The following is a 21,778-nucleotide window of genomic DNA, read 5'->3' on the forward strand; positions in this document are numbered from 1 at the left end:
TTTTCTCTAAACAGCATTTACGAGGGGAAAATATGCCTCTGAATGCAAGAAACCAAGAATGAAATAAAGCACCTGTTACCGTCTAAGATAGTCAGGAGTTTTTAACATTTAAAAGCAACATTCAGAGAATTTAACAAAAACTTATTTAGAACAATATAATAATTGGAAATGGTTATCAACAATTTTCTTTGGATTAAAATTATACTAGTGATTTACCGGTAATTTGCCTACAATTTTTGTAACCTGGTCCAGTCAAAGAACCTGTTATTCAATGTTATTTAAAGCAACATATTAAAATTATTAACATACCCACCCCGATGAGCCCCCATAAACTATTAAAAGCATGGTGGACTAATGTTGTTTTAATTGCTTCGTGGAATGTCAAGAGAGCACAAACCATTGAAGAAAAGTATCTAACCCATGCTCCACGTTAATCTTGTGGGTAGATGAACTCTCAGCCTAATGCCAATATTTATGTTTTATTTTTGATGCAATCAATTAAACTGTCAAAGACTTTATGGCTGTGAAAAGCCATTGATGTATTTTTTTGTGCTGATTTCTGGGCACACCATAGCACCGTTTTTCTCCAAAAAACTGATTAGTTGTAAATAATTCATACTTAGCTTTTCAGAGTTGAAACATTACAGAATGACATGATCATAAGTCATAAACCTATTGTTGCATAAATATTTACATACACATTGAATGCCTAAATATTAGTTTATTAATCTTACAGTATCATTTCTTGCGATATACCAACAAATGAAAGATTTTCTGAAGCTTATGGAAAATAATTTTATGAATAAAACATAAAACATACAAATATGTTGTTAGGAAAAAGTATTATTATTTTTGTATTGCCTGTAGTAGCTTTGTGCTATTATTTACACAAACATAGATATATAAGATCTCAAAATCAGATTTGACTCCTTGGGCATGTCCATGCAATTTTCTAGATAGCACTTTCAAAATTTCGCCATTTTTAGCAGCAAACAAATGAGAGGAAAAATAGTCTATTGCTATTATTTCGACTTGCCCATGAAAATAGGTTCTTGGAAAAATAACACAGCTAAAACCAAGCTCTGCGATAGACCTGAAAGTGATTTTTTTGAATTTTTTTTAAAAAAAGTTTGCTTCCATATTAGTCTTTGTTCTATAAAATAATCAGAATTCCTTTCCTTTCCTCATGCATTTTTCTCAAAGAATATAGGTAACATGCTTAAAAATTTGGTTCAGACTAGTGGTGTAAATTTTTTTTTTCCATCTGATTTTGAATGATTTAAAAAACAGAATTGTAGCAGCACCAGATTTCTGTAGTCACATGGAGTTGGCTAAAGTTATTCAGGTCAGCTGCACTTTTAATTAAAAGCTTTCTACCTGCAGGGACGTTTCAGGGACATGGTGGCTCAGGGGCTAGGATGTTGAGCTTGTCGATTGAAAGGTCGGCAGCTCAGCGGTTCGAATCCCTAGTGCTGCCGTGTAAAAGGGTGAGCTCCCGTTACTTGTCCCAGCTTCTGCCAACCTAGCAGTTTCGAAAGCACATAAACATACAAGTAGAAAAAATAGGGACCACCTTTGGTGGGAAGGTAACAGTGTTCCGTGTACCTTTGGCGTTGAGTCATGCCGGCCACATGACTACGGAGACGTCTTCGGACAGCGCTGGCTCTTCGGCTTTGAAATGGAGATGAGCACCGCCCCCTAGAGTTGGCAATGACTAGCACGTATGTGCGAGGGGAACCTTTACCTTTATTCTACACGTGTACTGCTTTAATTCTGCTGAATTTCTTTTTCAATACATAAAGGAATGATGCTTGAAAAATGATGGGGAAGAGCTCTCATTTTTGTGGGAGTAGAAACTAAAAATGGTCCAGTTGACAGTCTGCTTGAGACAAAGCACCACGAAACAATATTATTCAATGGGTGGTTTTTTTAAAAATAATCAAATACTGCTGAAGAATTTTGACAACAGAAGGCATTGTGTTAGCTTGTGGCTGTGGTTATGACATTTTAGTATATTGAGGATCTCTGGAATATGAAGCGATAGGTGATGGAAGGAAGAAAAAAAAAGGATCTGACTGAGCTTTGGAGCTATGCTATAGCGATAAGAGATAAAACACCTTTATTTCTCTCTTCCTGCATCATCAGGTTGTATCCCAATGTTTTAGGATGGCAAATTCCCTTTTGGGCATAGCCAATATCAAGAATTCAAACCTGGTTACAATGGCCAGTGGGCAAAGCACTTTGATCACAAAGTTGTTCAGATTCACTCCAGTAGTCTGTGGAGATTCTCAGTCATCCTGGTCATGGTTATCCCACAGGTGCTTATAGATGCAGGTTCAGTAGCCTCTTGAAAAAGCACCTTTGGGATTCACTCCAGTCTTGACTCCACGTGGCCAAAATACAAGCAGGGCCTAAGGCACTCTCTTGACATGTTGTCCATAGCTATTATGATCCTGTGCCCTAAATCATTAAGTGGGTAGAATGTTTTGTATGTCGTCTTTAATATATGAGCTGGATCCTTGTCCTTCCTGGCTTCTGCAAGCTGTTGGGGAAGGGTGGTTACCTGAATCTCAACTATTTAATTCATTTATCAAATTTACATAGCTACTCATCCCGCCCCCCGCCCCTCCCCGGCAAAGGATAATTTCAATAATAAGTGAAAGGTTGAAAATAATTTCATCAATTGATATCTTTGTGTGGAGAATCTCTGAGTTATCTTTTGCCTGGAGTGTATTCAAATCTTAGTATTCAAATCTGGCATCTTAGAAGGATCACAAACGAGGATACAAAGCTGTTCATCAGAATAGATGATAATAGCTAAGTGGATGAATCACCTGACTTTGTACAACGTTGACTTACATGTGATGTTTTTTCAGCTCGAAATGCATAAAAAATTAATTTACACACCAAGTGGAGATAACAAAAAATATTAACCTTCTGTATTATGTTACTTCATGTATAAAGGACAAGCCGAGTCTGAAATCTTACTGTTTAGGTTTTAACATCTCTGCATCACCAAGACGTCTAACTATCGTTCCTATATATTGTGTCTTGCAGGTTATTAAATGTGCTGTGCTGTGATCTAAATACATTTCTGCTTCTAGAATCTCAATACAAGATATCAGAAGTGCTTTTAGATGCCCAGAATGAAAATGCCATCAGTATTTCTGAAACTCCTCGGTAAGAAACAATCATTTAAAATGTTGTGACTCTAAAACATGGTTCTCTGTATTCTTCCTGGTCCTCTGTGCATATTTAGAGATGCCAGTTTGGAGTAGTGGTTAAGGTGTTGTCCTGGAAAACAGGAGACTATGAGTTCTAAAACACCCTTAGAAATGAAAGCTGGCTGAGTGACTTTGTGTGAGACACACTCTTTCAGCCCAACCCATCTTACAGCGTGGTTGTTCTGGAAAAAATAAGAGATGGGATAAATGTAGTAATAGTAGTAGTCGTAGTAGCAGCATTAGCAGAAAAGTGCTGACTAATATTGAATAGGCATTCCAATATTATTACAGCTTACTCTTGTTTTCTTAAAGCTTGTCTCTAAAGGGATTAACAATGATAAGTATCAATGCATCTGTCCATCTGTTATCTGATTGAAAATGTCAACCACTTCCAATTTTTAGCTTCTGTTTTATAAGATGCTCTTAAGAAGTAATATTAGTGTAGCTCAGAAACCAGATGAATAATCTAAATACTATACAGCAAGGGGCCTCAACCCCAGGTCTATGAACCAGCACAAGTCCATAGCATGCCAGAAAATGGGCCATGCAAACAAGCGAAGCCCCATCCATGGGATGTAACAGTACACAAAACCACACTCTCTCCGATCCACAGAAAAATCTCTCTCCATGGAACCAGTCCCTAGTGCCCAAAAGGTTGGGGGCCACTGCTGTACAGTATAGACCAGGGGTGTCAAACTCAAGGCCCAAGAGCTGGATCCGGCCTGCGGGGTGCCCGTGGGGATGCCCTGGAAACAGTGAAGGACTGGCCGGTAGTGCCTCTGCCAGCGAAAACAGAGCTCAGGAGGGCTGTGGCCGGCCCTCCAGAGCTCCGTTTTCACTGGCAGAGAATTGCAGGAGACTGGCAGAGGAGCAGCTGAAAACGGAGCTCAGGAGCCCGTTTTCTCTGGCAGAGAGCTCGGACCACCACATGCATCCTCGACATGAGTGTCGTCGAGCTGGCCACAACCACCCTGGCCACGGCCACTCCGGTCCCCCGAGGTCAGACACAACCCTGATGCAGCCCTCAATGAAATTGCGTATGTCACCCCTGGTAAAGACCTTTAATAAACTCATCTTGTGTGGCATTAAGGGAAGCTTCTGTAATGGAAGATGGTGTATGTCTATTCCCCATTTTTGTAATTGTAATAGCAATTGCTGGATCCTTGCTCAAAACCAAGTTTGGTGCTCCCACATTGACAAATGAATGGGAGCTTTTGTGGATGATCTGGATCCCAAGTGTTACATTTTGAGTTTTGTAGTCATTTCTCAGCTCACTTTTGTTTTACTGCAGGCAATTTATAATTGATGGCTTATCGGTTGAGAGAAACCATATTCTCGTTAGAATAAGTCACATTGGGGGCCCAACCGAACGGATCTTGCCTCTGAGAGTACTGCATAAGGTACTGTTTTTCTTTTCATCTAGCCTCAATGTAGGTAATAGTTGCAATTGATTATTTTCTCTTTTATTTAATCAGTGATTTGTTTAAAACATCTGCTGCTCTTCTGAGCAGCTTTAGAAAATCAGTGTTGGAGTGCTTCCATCATTCCAGACATTCTTCTAACTAAGCTAAACCAGCTACAGGTACCGGAACAGACTTGTAAGTGGATCACAAGCTTCCTAACAAACAGGAAGCAGCAGGTGAAGCTAAGCAAGATCACATCAAATACCTGTACAATTAGCACAGTGGCCCCCCAAGGCTGTGTGCTCTCCCCACTTCTCTTCTCTCTGTATACCAATGACTGCATCTCCAATGATCCATCTGTTAAGCTACTGAAGTTCGCAGATGACACAACAGTGATTGGTCTCATTCGAAACAATGACGAATCCGCATATAGACGAGAGGTCGAACGACTAGCCTTGTGGTGCAACCAAAACAATCTGGAACTGAACACACTCAAAACCGTAGAAATGGTGGTAGACTTTAGGAAAAACCCTTCCATACTTCCACCTCTCACAATACTTGACAACACAGTATCAACAGTAGAAACCTTCAAATTTCTGGGTTCTATCATATCGCAAGATCTCAAATGGACAGCTCACATCAAAAACATCATTAAAAAAGGACAACAAAGAATGTTCTTTCTGCGCCAACTCAGTAAGCTCAAACTGCCCAAGGAGCTGCTGATCCAATTCTACAGAGGAATTATTGAGTCTGTCATTTGCACCTCTATAACTGTCTGGTTCGGTTCTGCAACCCAACAAGAAAAACACAGACTTCAGAGGATAATTAGAACTGCAGAAAAAATAATTGCTACCAACCTGCCTTCCATTGAGGACCTGTATACTGCACGAATCAAGAAGAGGGCCGTGAAAATATTTGCAGATCCCTCGCATCCTGGACATAAACTGTTTCAACTCCTACCCTCAAAACGACGCTATAGAGCACTGCACACCAGAACAACTAGACACAAGAACAGTTTTTTCCCGAAGGCCATCACTCTGCTAAACAAATAATTCCCTCAACACTGTCAGACTATTTACTGAATCTGCACTACTATTAATCGTTTCATAGTTCCCATCACCAATCTCTTCCCACTTATGACTGTATGACTATAACTTGTTGCTGGCAATCCTTATGATTTATATTGATATATTGATCATCAATTGTGTTGTAAATGTTGTACCTTGATGAACGTATCTTTTATGTACACTGAGAGCATATGCACCAAGACAAATTCCACAAATTCCAAGTGTCCAATCACACTTGGCCAATAAAATTCTATTCTATTCTATTCTATTCTATTCTATTCTATTCTATTCTATTCTATTCTTCTCATAACTTCTGAGTTTATGCCCCAGATATGCATTGCTTACTCGGTGTTAAAATTTATTCCCCAAATACGTACAAAATATTAAACTCCGAAGGTTGAAGACCCCAACTGTTGAGAATCTATAGCAAAGCTGAGCTACCACTACTCTAAGTAATCCCTCTATATCAGGGTTGTCAAACTCAAGTCCCAGGGGCCTGTGGGGCCACTCTGGAAACAACGGAGGACCAGTCTATGGTGCCTCTGCCAGCAAAAACTGAGCTCGGGAGGGCTGCAGGTGGCCTTGATGAGCTCTGTTTTCGCTGGCAGAGCACTTGGGCTGGCGGCCCCCAGGGGAAGAGCCTTCTCTGTTGGAGCTCCTACCCTTTGGAATGAACTTCCCCCTGGCTTGCGTCGATTACCTGACCTTCGGACTTTTCGCCGTGAGCTGAAAACGCACTTATTTATTCAAGCGGGACTGGCTTAAATTTTTAAATAATTTTTAACTGGGGTTACTATTTTATGAATTTTAAGGGTTTTAAATTTAATTATTTTAAAATCTGGCCATTTATGGAATATGTTTTTTAAATCTTTGTTTTAATTGTATATTGTACTGTTTTAAAATTGGCTGTACACCGCCCTGAGTCCTTCGGGAGAAGGGCGGTATAAAAATCGAATTAAATAAATAAATAAATAAATAAATAATAAATCGGGCTTCCACATGTGCCCCTGACATGAATGACGTAGAGCTGGATATGCCCACCATGGCTACACCCACCTGGCCCCAACACAACCCTGATGTGACCCTCAATGAAATTGAGTTTGACACCCCTGCTCGACATGCATGCATTTTTTAAAAAATTACTCCACTTCATTTATTTTGATTAACTCTGTATTTAATTTTAATTAATTAGCTATAGAATTGATAGACTGTTTCAATCTGGAAAAGACAATATGAACATTATACCAATACAGTACTTATAATAAATAACCATATGCAGATAGTCCTCGACTTACAACAGTTTATTTAGTGACTGTTTGAAGTTACGACATCATTGAAAAATACTTATGACCATTTTTCACACTTATGACCGTTGCAGCATCCACATGCTCATGTGATTTACATTTGGATGCTTGACAACTGACTCACATTTATGACGGTTGCAGTGTCCCGGAATCACATGACCCCCTTTTGCGACCTTCTGACAAGCAAAGTCAATGGGGAAACCAGATTCACTTAACAACCTTGTTACTAATTTAACTGCAATGATTCACTTAACAAATGTGGTGAGAAAAGTTGTAAAATGGGGCAAAGCCCACATATCAAATTTCTCACTTAGCAACATAAATTTTGGCTCAATTATGGTCGTAAGTTGAGGACTACCTGTACATTATAAACTTTAAACATTGCAACATCCATCCATTTTTAGCAGCAGCAAGATTTCTTCAGTCTCTGAAGAAACCTTGGAACAGCCAAAAGTTGATCAGCCTTCAGAAGGCCATGAAAACAGAGCCACCCTTGTTTCACAAGGTTTGCTGCCTCAAACGAAGGCCTTCTGAAAGAGAACTCTGTTTCTGTGAGGCCTTCATTGACGTCATGATAAGTAGGGGACCTTGAACAGGCATTGTCTATGCACTCTGATGGGATGGAGGAGGAACCGTCTGGGAAAAGGAATCTTGGCGATAGCTAAGCCCTGAGCCACGTAAGATTTTATAGACCGGCACCTTGATAGCCAATGCAGCTCCCATAACAGTATTATGGCAGTAGTGAAACTTTCCCATAAACCCAAGGGCTGCTGCATGTTTCACCAGTTGAAGTTTCTGAATGGTCACCCATGTAAAGTAAATTGCAGGAATTCAATTGTAGTTGTCACTCCACCACTTTCTCAGGCATTTTCTCTGAAAGGGAAGGTTGAAAATAGGATTATCGTTGTCCAGTGCTAAAGGATTTAGGATACATACGGTAGTTAAGGAGGGGGTAAAATAATAGCTTTTAAAAGATCACTGGCATTTGTAATTCCTTTTTTTAAAAAAGTTTTTTATTTTTAAACAGACATACATAAAAAACATAACATCATCTTCAATTACAATTACAGACGGTGTGTCGGTTGGTTACAAATCTTTTGTGCATTTTCACCATATTCATAGTTTATAGTTTATCTATTTCACATTTTGTAAATCTAGTATATATCCTCATTAATCATTTATTTAACTATGGGTGTTTCTTCCCTCATTTCATACAAAATGTTCTGAATTTTAAGTTAATTTATATTTGTATCATTCATTTCATCATCCTAAATCAATCCAATAATCATACATCTTTATATTATATTTTGTATATTTCTACAATTTTTATATTGTAAAGATCTCTACCAATCTTCATTACCATATTTTTTATCTAACCATTGATAAAATAAGCCCCATATCTTATAATGTTGTTTATCTTCCTGTTCTCTAATTTCAAATGTCAATTTGCTCATTTTAGCACATTCCATTATTTTCTTAATAACTCCATCTTGCGTTGGTGTTTTCTCATTTTTCCAATTTTTAGCAAACACAATTCTAGCCGCTGTTACTACATTCACAATCAAATATCTCAATTCTCTATTGTATGTTTCAGGTATAATCCCCAATAAAAAGAACTCTGGTTTAAAGTCTATGTGCTTTTTTATCATTTTTTCCAACTACGTGTGGATTTTGGTCCAGTATCTTTTTGCTTCTACGCATGTCCACCACATATGGTAATATGAGCCCAGTATCTGATGACATTTCCAACATTTTTTGGATTTATTCTTGAACATTCTGACTATTCTCGTCGGGGGTAGATGCCACCTAGGCATTTGTAATTCCTGAAGAGAAGTGTTTCTTGTAGCCTGGGTACAAATTCTTGCTTCATCACTGGCCATTTAACTAGCCAGAAAGATCAAGGTTCAAGTCCCCAGATAGTAAACTAGAATGTTGTCCACTTTCTCATGACACAAATATCAGGAAACCTCCAGGTAACACCTAAAGATGACAACTCTTGTCATGTCATCAGCTACTATCCACCCTGTTTAGCTTGGAGCTAATGTGAGTGATTTTATTCACCAAACTTATCAGCCAAACAATAACAAGATGCTCTTACTGGGTCTTCCATCCTATCCTTTCTATGGTGGATCAACATCACTTTAAAGAACCTAAATAATACATAAATAATAAACATCACTTTAAAGAGTATAACTGACTGACATCATAGAGATGCAATATGGATAACGAGTGTCTTGCTATTTCACATATTACCGTATATACTCGAATATAAGCCGATCCGAGTATAAGCCGAGGTCCCCAATTTTACCCCAAAAACTGGGGTAAACTGGGGACTCGAGTATAAGCCGAGGGTGGGAAATGAGGCACCTACCGGTTGAAACCTCCTCCCTCAGCTGAGAAGGCTGGCGGCTCCCCCGCCCCGCCCCCTCACTGCACCGGCAGGGCTTCAGTCCGGTAAAATGTGAAAAAAAGAAGAAAAAAAAACTCGAGTATAAGCCGTATATACTCGAGTATAAGCCGAGGGGCTTAAAAAAAAAACAAAACTCGAGTATAAGCCGTATAGACCCGAGTATAAGCCGAGGGGACGTTTTTCAGCACAAAAAATGTGCTGAAAAACTCGGCTTATACTCGAGTATATACGGTAATTATATCTGTAAAGCACTGACTTGTAATACCTCCATTATCTAGTGTTTGTTTTGCGTAACCCTCTATTATCTTTCATAATTATCTATGGATTGTTGTTTTTTTAATAGACCAACGTAGTCAGTCTACTTCTGCCAGTCAACTCAATGTATAAAATTAGGAGTGATATGCTTTTTAATAATAAAATTAAAGTGTAGCACCAAGAATAGTATGCTGGAATTAAGATACGGATTCTTTGTTATTCACCGAACGCTTAATTCAATTAAGTGAGTTGAACAAATTATATAACATAACTTTCTTTTTCACTGTGCTCTTCCTTAGGGTGATGATCCATATCCTTGGCCAATGTTTTCATCATATCCCTTGCCAGCATGCTATCTTGCTGAATTTCCTAGAAAAAACCATTCAAGGAAAGGTACATTGTGGTTTTATGATGTACTACAAAAAGTATCAAGTATGCATTGTTTAATGAGGCTGCAATTTCATGTGTTAACTACAGTATATTCTCTGTAGCTATTCGGTAGTTCAGCGATCTTTACAACTTAATTTTTTTTACACATTGAAACCTCTCTTTAGGGGAAATTCCTGTATTGAGATGAAATATACACATTGTTTATGAGGTAGTAGAAGGTTGTTGGATTCATTATATTTTCTGTCATCTTTTGGCTTGTATGTTGTCATTGAGATGCAGCGTGATTCTGTTTACTGTTGAATTATCCACTATCACAGATATAGCAATCGTACCAAGCATGATTTGAGAGGAAGGAAGCAGAACATGTGGGGATACTTGTCCAGACAGGCACTGCATTCAGTTCATAGATTCTAAGCATGTAAGGTTTTTCAAATAGAACAAATACATAAAATATTTTCTTTCTTAACTCTGCAAAGCAAGGAATTTTCCTTCACTTGATTACTGTTCCAAGGGTAGTATATATTCCCTGGAGAAGATCAGAATTAAGTTATCTGTACCTATTATACTTTTGTTTTAGTTTGAAATATAATTATCCTTTAGGTATAACGCCGTGGTTCATACTTATGTACATTAATAAGCACTGGATCAAGAGGAGATAACTTTGCTATTTTTCTCTGAATTTATTATGAACACCGCAGACCTTTTTAAAATACGATTTTATTGAAAATTTTAAAAACAAAAGTAAAAACTAATATAAACGATTAGAATAGTTTAAATATAAACTATTAGAATAGAAAAAAACAAATAACTTTTGTTTAATAAAGAGGGTTATCCTCATTTGCAAGTTATTATTTTGTTTGGAAAGGTCCATTTGAAATGGGGTATTGGTAATCTGATATTAGATAAAGGTAGAAATAAGCAAGCTGTAGCACAAATCTTGTCAGTACAGATGAGAAAAAAAATCTTGATCACTGGGAACCCAATATAGATTAATTTCTAAATAATAGCTTGCTAAACAGACTTTTAATTCCAAACCTCTCAAAGGACATAGTTTTAAAATAGGTTAATTTATAATTAATATAACATACATTGAAAGGGGGGGTAATTGTGCCCTTGTAAATAAACCATCTCAGATAGTATAAATGTAAAAACAAACTTAAAAATCCCTCACCTGCTACATTTTACTCATTTAAATGTATCCAGAAGTCTTCACCTTCCAAATATGCATGAATTAGCAGCATGCTGTGTTGAAATGCCTTGCTTTCCTCCCTCAGTGTTTATCAGATTTGTAACTATGTGGATAGCATTTTAGTTACTTGATATTTGGAAGCAGCTATGTAAATATTTTGTCAGACTAGAGATTGTGAAGATGGATGGATGGATGGATGGATGGATGGATACAAGAACAGTTTTTTTCCTGAAGGCCATCACTCTGCTAAACAAATAATTCCCTCAACACTGTCAAACTATTTACTAAATCTACACTACTATTAATCTTCTCATCGTTCCCATCACCAATCTCTTTCCACTTATGACTGTATGACTGTAACTTTTGTTGCTTATCATTAAGTGTTAAATTATGCCCTACGACCATCATTTGTGTTGTAAATGTTAAATGTTGTACCTTGATAAAGGTATCTTTCCTTTTATGTACACTGAGAGCATATGCACCAAGACAAATTCCTTGTGTGTCCAAAGACACTTGGCCAATAAATTCTATTCTATTCTATTCTATTCTATTCTATTCTATTCTATTCTATTCTATTCTATTCTATTCTATTCTAGATAGCCTTTATAATGACTCCCATAGTGGGTTATGACATCTATCAGTGAAATACAGTATAAGGTGACGGCTTTTCATCCAGACTGCAGCTAAAATAGGCCCTAAGGAAGCTAAACGATCACTTAGAGGAACCTTTTGTATAAGTAGAATCAGCCTTGGGAGGGAATACATCTCAAAAGTAGCCCAAATTAAACAAGGAATAAAATTTCCCAATAACTACAGAATGCTAAAAAAAAAATCTGGGATGGAAAAAGAAACTAGGGAGTGATATCTGAGTTGAGTAATATGAGATGTACCCCTGTACATAGAAAGTGCATGGGCTGAAGCTGGTGAGTATCTGAGCTGGACAGAAGTATTGTGTAAACAATGAGCAAGTATCTGCCAGTCTCACAGTAAAGGATGGCCATAGATCCATTGATTCGAAAGAGTTATAGGAAAGGGATATGATTGATATGTAGATAGGCAGGTAAGTATAAGCATGTTCTTGTTTGCAGTAAAGCATCTTATCCAGTTTCATTCAGCCAGTGAAGCTTCTGCTATTATGAATGCAGGTTGAGTTTCTGGAGAGCAGCCATTATGTATATATACAGCCCTGTGTAAAGTCTGTGTAAAGTGACCGATAAGGACACGCTATATTGCAACTAACTGAATAACCCTAATTGTAAATATTGTAACATTACCTAGAAAATCTATCATATCTCTCTGAATAATTAAAGGGAACAAATGGCTAACTCTGAAATCCCAATTATGATCCCCTGAGTAAATTTAGCATATATTTGTCATAGACTCAATGCTCACTTCCATGAGGAAATATTTTATTCTTTGGCGACTTAGTGATTTCATAGTGACTAAGTATTATATCAAGGTCTTGGAGTAAATATTTGTACAGAATATACAGTAACTTCTTTTTCATCTACATGTAGTTGCTAAAATTGGACCGCTTTTTTGAACGTCATGTGAAAAGAGTTTGAGTTTCTTACTTCTGAATTAAACACACTGACTTTGATGCTTTCGATAGAAGATATTCTACCAGTCATACCAGCATTGAACTTGACTTCTGGTTATGACATCACCATTGCAATGTGCTGTCATCACCAGATGCAAGATGGGAATTAGGCAGTGCAGCCTTCTCCCTGTTGCCTGTCACCATCTTGCCATCTTCTTCAACAGTGGACTAATTCTTACTTTAACTTTCCTCTTTTTCTGCACAAGTCCAAAGGATCCTTTTCTGTTATTTTTGGCATTATTAGCAAACTTTAAATTAGGTGTATCCAACTTATAGCCCTGGACAGGTAGTAATGCGGCCCCACAAAATAGTCTTTAAAAAAAGGTAAAAAAACAAGTTTGTTATTTATGTACTTTAACTATACAAGAGACCTTTTTACCACTTTCAGAATTGCAATGGTATTTTCAACTTTGTTTCAGATGACGATGTTAGCAAACTTTTATCTGTATTAAAAAACCCAAATAAACAGGCGGGATGGCTTGAAAATGTTCAAAGGCAATTTTGTGAAATGATGCAAAAGAAACCAGATGTCGTAAGTGGAGCCAGTAAGTCTATTTCTTTGTTTATTTATATACAAATGCTCTTTTCAGGTAAATATTCAAGGAGACTGACAGGAATTAAACATTAAAAAAGAAAATGTAAAAAAATGTAAAAACAAAAATGCAAAACCTGGCAGTTGAAAGACCCTCCAAGACAACTTTGCACACACAGTCCCTATCTCTTACATATCTACCACCTCTCAATTTTGCTTTGGGCTGGACTTCACACCTGACCCTTCAGCCTACTACTGCCTTCTTTCACTCCCAGGAGCTATTTCCTCTTCTTTCTCCTTCTGCTCCTCTCACACTCTGTTGTATTTTCCTGTCCTGTCCTTTCCTTGCCATGTTTTGTGCCCTGTTCCTTGGTTTGCCCCATCCCTTATTCACTACCTTGTTCTTTTTTGTTTCCTTTCATACTTTGGCCTGTTCTTTTACTCTTTGCTCTTTCTTATCATCCTTTGAACCAGTGTATGAGTATATATGTATACATATACATTGGGGAGATTGAGTATGTATGTGGGATAAATCTTTGTGGGTGAGTCCCACCTACTTTTTAGCCGCCCTTACCCAATTTGGGAGTGTGGCTCCAACCTATACTTCTCAAAACTGGATGCACCCGTTATCGTTTTGAATGGTATCCCTTCCATGTGCAGTTTCTGATTCTATAAGAAAAATATCCTTAATGTAAGGTTTGTATTATAGCATATTTCTATTTTTAATCCTCTTGTTTGTCTAGCAGTTCTAAAAGTGTACTTAGGGTAGCTTTCAAAATATGTTATGTGTGCACACCACTAATTTGTGTGTTCATAGTATAAGCACCAGCCTACACTTTGCCTTGAATAATGTCAATCAAGTGTAGCTTGATGAATATAAAAATATGTAAGCACTTTCAGGAAAAACATTTACTTAATAAAAAAAATATAAAAACTGTAGCTCTTGGTTTTTAAAATTAATTAACTTGCAAAGGGAAGGAAATCAGCTGAATTGGGTTTAAAATACGGTAGGTCATATCAGTTATCCAAATGACTTTTCTGGGATGACGAACAAAAACAGTTTAAAGATATTTACTCTTGTTAACATCAAAATGTGAAGGATGATATATTTCTTTGCTCGCAGCAGCAACTAAAAGAAATGACAAAGAGATACTAGTTGAGAAATAAATGCATGTGAGGACTGTGCAGAAATCCAGATTTGAAGGGCAAAATGTGATTAAGAGCCAGCAATGGGCATGCATATAGTACTTGTAAGAAATTTTTAAAAACAGTTGCACTTTTCTCTGAGATCCAGCATCTCCCCTCTGAAACTGCTATAATAAATATATTTATTTATTTAAATTTGCAACATCCTAAAATCAAAAATATAAAACACTAAAACGTTAAAAATGTTAAACATTAAAAATTAAGAAAAAATGGGCAAATTAAGAACTGATGCACAATGGGGCGGAGGTGGGACTTTTTTTTGGTCCACTACAATAACTTGGTCCTTAACACCAATAAGACCAAGGAGCTTATAGTGGACTACAGAAGCAATAGATCAAACATCCAGCCCTTGCTTAACAAGGGAGACAGAGTAGAGCAAGTGGCCAGTTTTAAGTTTCTAGGTGTTATCATAAAAGAGGACCTCACCTGGGGCGCTCACATTGCAGCACTGGTCAAAAGGACCCAGCAGAGATTATACTACCTGAGATTTCTCAGGAAACAACAACTGAATGCAAAACTGCTGGTGACCTTCTACCACTGCACCATAGAGAGTATTTAAAACTACATCTGGGTATGGTTTGGCAATTGCAAAGCACTCCAGAGGGTTAACATCATTGCGCAGAGGATCACTGGTTGCCCTCTCCCCTCTTTGGAAGAGCTTTATACCTCCCGCTGCCTTAAGAAAGTTCAAAACATTCTTAGATCCATTTCATCCTCGGAATCCTTTTTTTGAACTTTTACCATCTGGCAGACTGTACAGGATAATAAAAACAAGGACAAATAGGCGGAAAAACAGCTTCTATCCCAGGGCACCAGTAACTGTATTGAATTCTACTGTACAGTGCAATACAAATGCAATATCAGGTTTTCAATTCAATTGTATAGAATATGAAGGATGTGGGGTGTTTGTGTTTTATTTTTATAGTTATAATGTACACTGAAGATGGCATTTAATTTCAATGTACGAGGTGCAATGACAATAAAGTAAACTTAACTTAACTTACCTCCAGTGTGGAATGTGTCTTTTGGGGCCCTAAGCCAATTGGCAGAGCCAGGTTTTGAGACACTTTAGGAAGGCCAAGAGAATCTTGGAAAAAGTCATATTTGAATTAAGAAGTAATTGACAGGGGCTGTATGGGTGTTCACCCTCTTCTGATTGAGATCTCTGCAAAGCCCTCCAGTCTTTAAGCAACATTGGAAAGGAAGTTATAATTCTGAAAAAAAGTTGTGTAAATTTTCATCTTTAAAGAATCAGCTAAGTATTTCTGAGTAACTTTTTATTCTGTACATACAGGCTTAAAAAGGACTAGCAGTTTACAAATGATTACACTTTTAGTATAGATATTGGATTAGTGCAAGGTAACTTAGTTGCCTCGAGAAAAAAAATTATGCCCTGTTGTGGCAACAAGGTTCTTACTCCTGAAGCAGATGTACCTATACAAACCAGAAGCATTGTCTGTCTAGGCATTGTGTGTTCCAGCTTTGATAAGGATATGTTGAACAAGGCAAGCATTTTCCTATGGTACTTGCCAAAGCTTTTTTCAGGAACTGCTTCATGTAGGCCTTCTTTCAATTTTGTTTGAAAAAAAGCCTTGCAAACCCCTACGAGACCGAATTGGAAAATAATATGATTACATAGAAAAACATTGTGAACTTAAGGAAAATTATTTAGCTTCTAAAATGAAATGTTCTCTGACAACTTTATTGGGATATTGTATTTGAATGCCATATGTCTGTGATGGCGAACCTATGGCACGCATGCCACAGTTGGCATGTGTAGCCATATCGGTGGACACGCAAGCTCAGCTCTGGTGCACGCAGCTGATTTTCAGGCATTCTGGGCCCACCAGAAGTAGGGAAACAAGCTGTTTCCTGCCTCGGAGGGCCTCGGGGGTGGTGGGAAGGCCCATTTTTCTCTCTCCCCAGCCTCCAGAGCCTTTCTAGGAGTCTGGGGAGGGCAAAAATGGCCTTCCCCACCCCCCAAAGGCTGAAAACAGCCCATTTGCCAACTTCCGGTGGGACCGGAAGGCCCGTTTTTTGCTCTCCCCTGCCTCTCGAGCCTTTCTAGGAGTCTGGGGAGGGCGAAAACGGTGGGACTGGAAGTTGGCAAACAGGCCGTTTTCGGCCTCCAGAGGGCCTCTTGGGGGGGTAGGGCGTTGGAAGGCCATTTTCGCCCTCCCCAGACTCCTAGAAAGCTCTGGAGGCTGGGGAGAGCAAAAAAACCCGGGCCTACCATACCATAGTGTTCCAGGAGTGGGGGTTGCGCACACATGCATGGGGGCAGGGCACAAAGCATTATGGGTGTGGGCACACCCCTCCCCAATCCTAGCACACGATGGCAAAAAGGTTTGCTATCACTGCCATATGTTGTTTGTCAGTGTTGTTCGTATTTCTTAATAATATATCTGGGAGGTTAGCTTTTTTTGGGTGGGAGGGAAGGTTGATGGTCCATTCCCAGAACCACTTACATGATTATTTTTTAAAGAATTAATATAAACTGGTTTCCCATTTTTCACATTTTAAGCAGAAGTTCTATTGAATTTCAGGATTGTAGTAACCATCCTATAACTTATCCATCTCCTGGAAATATAGATATAACTTAGGACAAGGGCCATCTTTTTAATTGGGGCATTTTAATTCCTCAATTTAGAATCACCTGAGAGAGACCAGGAACAGGAATGTGTCTTCAATTATCTGAAGCAATAAAACTAGGGAATGCATTACAACATCAGGTGAGATTAGCTTATGTAAGGCACATTATTTATTTCTCCATCTGATACTTAGATTGGCTTTCCTATTATTCAGTGAGAATAGATATAGAAATAGAAATAATAGATTAGCAAAAGCTAGCAATTGTTATATTTCAATACTGAACCATCAGTAACTAGAAAAAGAGCTGCTGGCAGTTTGCCTTGTAACCTCATACCGAAGTCTAAGAATATAACGTCTAAAGCTAATTTCCTCAGCCTGAAGTTCCTTTTTGAAAAACACTGGAAGCATGAGCTACTGCAGAACTTGCCCATTTTGATTACTTTCCATCTTTTGACAGATTGGATATGTTCCCATCTCCCAAAACCTGTTTTGCTGCATTTGCAGAAAATGCTTATTTGCTTCCTTCTTTACAAGTACAAAAACTGGATGGGCTACAATCATGACTTCCATTTCAGAGCCTGTTATGAGTATCTGTGTCTTTTAACATATGGATACTCACTGTGTAAACTGATAAACTAGATAAACTGCAATGTGCAGGGCTCATGGTGCTTCTGTCCTGCCGAACTCCTGTTTTCACTGGCCTTCCCGAGCTCCGTTTTCACTGGCAGAGGTTGCAGGAAGCCGTGGCAGCTGAAAATGGAGCTCGGGAGCCCCTTTTTCATTGGCAGAATCACCGTGGGCCAGTCTTTTGCTGTTTCCAGGGCGGCCCCATGGGACAGATGTAAGTACCCCATGGGCTTTGAGTTTGACATCCCTGGATTCAAGAATAAGCAATGATCAGTCTAATTGTCAAACCTTTGGTACCACAATCATAATAAAGCCATATAAATAAAAAGATCTTGCTTATACTGAAATAAAATATCACTGCACATACATTTGTTTGTTTTGCCTATAACATTTAGCATAGAGACACTACTTCATGCAAAAAATGCATATGGAATTTATTGCCCTTTGAGGTAATCTTGCTCAATTCAAACAACTCTGTCTGAAAAGTGACTTTTTATGCAAAAGATGTGGATGGCTGATGTGGATGGCTGATCTAGAGCTCTTTATCACAAACTCTGAAATGTGCTGACCTTTATATCAAAATGAAAGCCAAACTTTTCTCCTCAGTAGACAAACATAGACAGTGAATGTAATTACAGCTAATTTTCCTTATGCTAAAACTGTCTGACATATTCTGAAGCAATCCTCAGAGAATCTAAGCATAACAAATGTTTCCCTTTCAGTTTACACTGAATAGATTGTCAGTGAAGCCATTAAAAATTTAATTTAAATTGGGAATATTATGAATACAAAACTAGATGGTAAGTTTTGAATGGTTTTTGCTCTGCAAGTATGAATAAACATGCTGTTCAAATTGCTTTACTCACCTTATATGCTTTAATTTAGTTGTTGCTTTGGTTCTGCATTTTATTTTATGGTACTCTTGCTTTAATCATTTTGTCTTATTGCAGATTTGGCAGAATTAATTGAAAAAATTGTGTTGCACCTCTTTGAAATACCATCAGAACATTATTTCAGCAGCAAAGTGTATGAAGGTAATTTTCCAATATTATTATTCTGCCTGCATTAGTGAACTAAAAGAAAGACACTTTCCTGTTCAAGCTTCTTTTTTGAAGCTAAATGGAGCTGTGGAGAGAGCATTTCTGGCTTAGGTTCATGTCATTGATTTATACAGTACCCATATTGCTTTGCCTGCTTTTAATTCTTGGCCCCAAAACAAAAATATAGCATACAAACATAATATATAAATATATATTAACAGAATGATTATTGTTTTGAATGTTAATTTCATTTGAGTAATATGACCTGAGCCAAAACTTCAGTTTTTAGGTTACCATAAAAAATACATTTCAGCTAATTTTTTAAAACAATTATTAATTAGATACTTGCAAAATGTCTGTCTGTTCTTTCCTATTAAATTATAAAAAATCGTTTATTGAAAATACAAGAAATAGCAGATACGAGAAATCCAAACAGAATGATGGAATGTAAAAAAAATCTTAGTATGTCTTACTATTTTTTAAAGAAACTTGATAGATTTGAGATTTGCAATGTCAGCAGATTATAGTACAGCCAGAACTCATATCCAAGCACATAAAACACCTTGGCTAACACAAGGAGCATGAGAAGACTTGTGTTTAGCGTTCTGGGGAATAGAATCAATCTGATATGGAAGTGGGTTTTAGGACAGTGCATTGATATTCTATGTTACCATGTTTCTGGAAATGAGAAATTGATTATCTTAAATTGCAGTGGCTTTCTAAACCCTTGGGTGGTTAAAATTAAAATAACACTGTTCATCCAGGTGTTCTGAAATCTCTCGGGAATTGAATCCATTAAAATGTGCAAATCAGGAAAAATCACATTAATTTTGGTGAGAGTTTTAAAAGTGAAGGAGAATAATAAACTCATATATTGACATTTATATAACTGTAGTTTTTAATGGTAATAAAAAAAGAGTTAACTCAGGATTGCCTGCCAGTATTGATCTGGAGGAGCACTCTTCTATCTAACTGAGTGAGAATACAGCTTGTTACCATGGGAAAACGTATAAATTACTTGGATGAGTTGCCTTTATATTCTGCCCAAACAAAACATTGAGCTGCGTATGACTTTGCAGCTCTCCTAGTGTCAGATAATGAAAGTCGTATTATGTATATATGGGAGAATATTTTGCCTTTTTCTATTTCATAAGTGGCATCCAACTGGCTTCTAGCTTAGAATATGAGATACTGGGGAAATTAGTGAAGCTATAATATTTTTATCTGCCAGTTTTAAATTAAGATATTATGAAGGAGGAACAACCCAGGTGTGGAACTCTGTTATTTCAGAATGCTTATTAGAGGTTTTACATGTCTTGCTAGAGTGGCAAGAAGAAGTAAATTGGAGCACACCTTCCTCATTAGCTGATTTTTATAGACACATAGACACACACACAGAGAGATGTATACATACATATAAACATACACCAACACCACATACAGAGAGATATTATATTATTAGTAGTACATTATTGAGTGCAGTGGTTTTTATGTAGTACTGACTAAAGATTGTAGATATTTCTTGATTAAGAACCATTCATTCACTGATGGTTCTAAGTTGCAATGGTGCTGAACAAATGGCATTTCTGATTGCTGGTTGTCACAGCAGCCCTACTATCATGTGATTGTGATTTAAGTGGTTGTCAACTTAGAATACTTGCAGTGTCCCACAGTCACTGGATCATCTTCCCTGCCAGCTTCCAAAAGCAGTCGACAAGGAAGCCTGCAGAGAAGGTTGCAAGTTGCTCCTGTAAGTTACTCGCACTGCTTCTTCTCCAGAGGAGCCTGCTATGGAGATCTTAGGGATCTTGCACTCTGTAGTATATACCTGCTTGCAACACCTCACATATATTCTATAGCAGGGGTCTCCAACCTTGGCAACTTTAAGACTTGTGGACTTGAAGTTGAAGTCCACAAGTCTTAAAGTTGCCAAGGTTGGAGACCCCTGTTCTATAGCACACACCTTTCTACTTGTGTAGTGCCACAGTAGCCTTTCGCTGCTTGCCATTCTCAAGTAGTACTGTAGCATCTCATCTTCTGCTCACTTATACTTGTGTCAATGCACTCCACCTGCCCATATTCATATGGTGCTGGAGTACCCCACCCACCCATCTGGACTTCATAGTACTTATCTGCCCACTAGCTTGCTTACAAGCCCCCCAGGACTTATAATTTTTCTACCACCTACCCCATTGACTTTGGTTGTTGAAAGCTGCAGAAAGCTGCAAGTTCCAATCACAGGACTTCCTCACTTAAGAACCCTTGATTCCTACTTAGCACTGGTAAGCGATTACTATTGCTAAGTGATGCCACATCACTCAGTGATGGATATTCCAGACCCAATTGCCATGACTAAGCAAGAAATTGAATTGAATTGAAACTAGGTTGAGTTAGATAACTTAAACCTTTAACAATAAAGAAAAAAAGTTATGTCAATATTAACTATGTTTCATAAAATGTTAATGCTTATAAAAATAATGTTGCTTAAATTTTACTTCTGCAGTTGTGTGTAGTATTGATAAACAAGTGTAAATAATTTGTTACGTAATAATGCCTTCTATCTTAATCTTAATACTTAAAACTGAGGTTTCCCCTGTATTATTACTTATTGCTGTTTGTGCATATTAGAATTGATGTGCTAATTTTCTGTATTGTGGAATTATTTTTACTTTTTTTGGCTCTGAGATAACATTAAATTTTATGGTCTCTATTTCCATTTGAAATATATGGTTTGAACACCAGTTTCACACTTGATTAACCAATTTATTTGAGATGGCACATTCTCTCATTCCTTATCAAATGATATTTAATAAGTGGTTTCCTTCATGGATCATTACGCTGCAATGGTAAAGGGGCTTGTGCATTGCAGTGACACCATGAGCTATAGTGTTGACCGTATACATTCCCTGAAGAAACCTATGATGAATATGTTACAGAAA

The 21,778-nt window shown here is 37.7% G+C and overlaps 1 protein-coding gene across 1 annotated transcript in view; it reads left to right on the forward strand.

Annotated features, from left to right (window-relative positions):
* Positions 1-21,778, forward strand: part of TBC1D32 (TBC1 domain family member 32) — a 101,058-nt gene that overhangs the window by 49,441 nt on the left and 29,839 nt on the right. Inside the window, exons 24-28 of the mRNA XM_058172800.1 lie at positions 3,058-3,180; positions 4,516-4,624; positions 9,963-10,056; positions 13,262-13,387; positions 18,750-18,833. Coding sequence (XP_058028783.1) covers positions 3,058-3,180; positions 4,516-4,624; positions 9,963-10,056; positions 13,262-13,387; positions 18,750-18,833 — 536 coding nt within the window. The remainder of the gene's footprint in view (positions 1-3,057; positions 3,181-4,515; positions 4,625-9,962; positions 10,057-13,261; positions 13,388-18,749; positions 18,834-21,778) is intronic.

This window comes from Ahaetulla prasina, chromosome 1 (assembly GCF_028640845.1).
Source record: "Ahaetulla prasina isolate Xishuangbanna chromosome 1, ASM2864084v1, whole genome shotgun sequence".
In the NCBI taxonomy this organism is placed as follows: domain Eukaryota; kingdom Metazoa; phylum Chordata; class Lepidosauria; order Squamata; family Colubridae; genus Ahaetulla; species Ahaetulla prasina.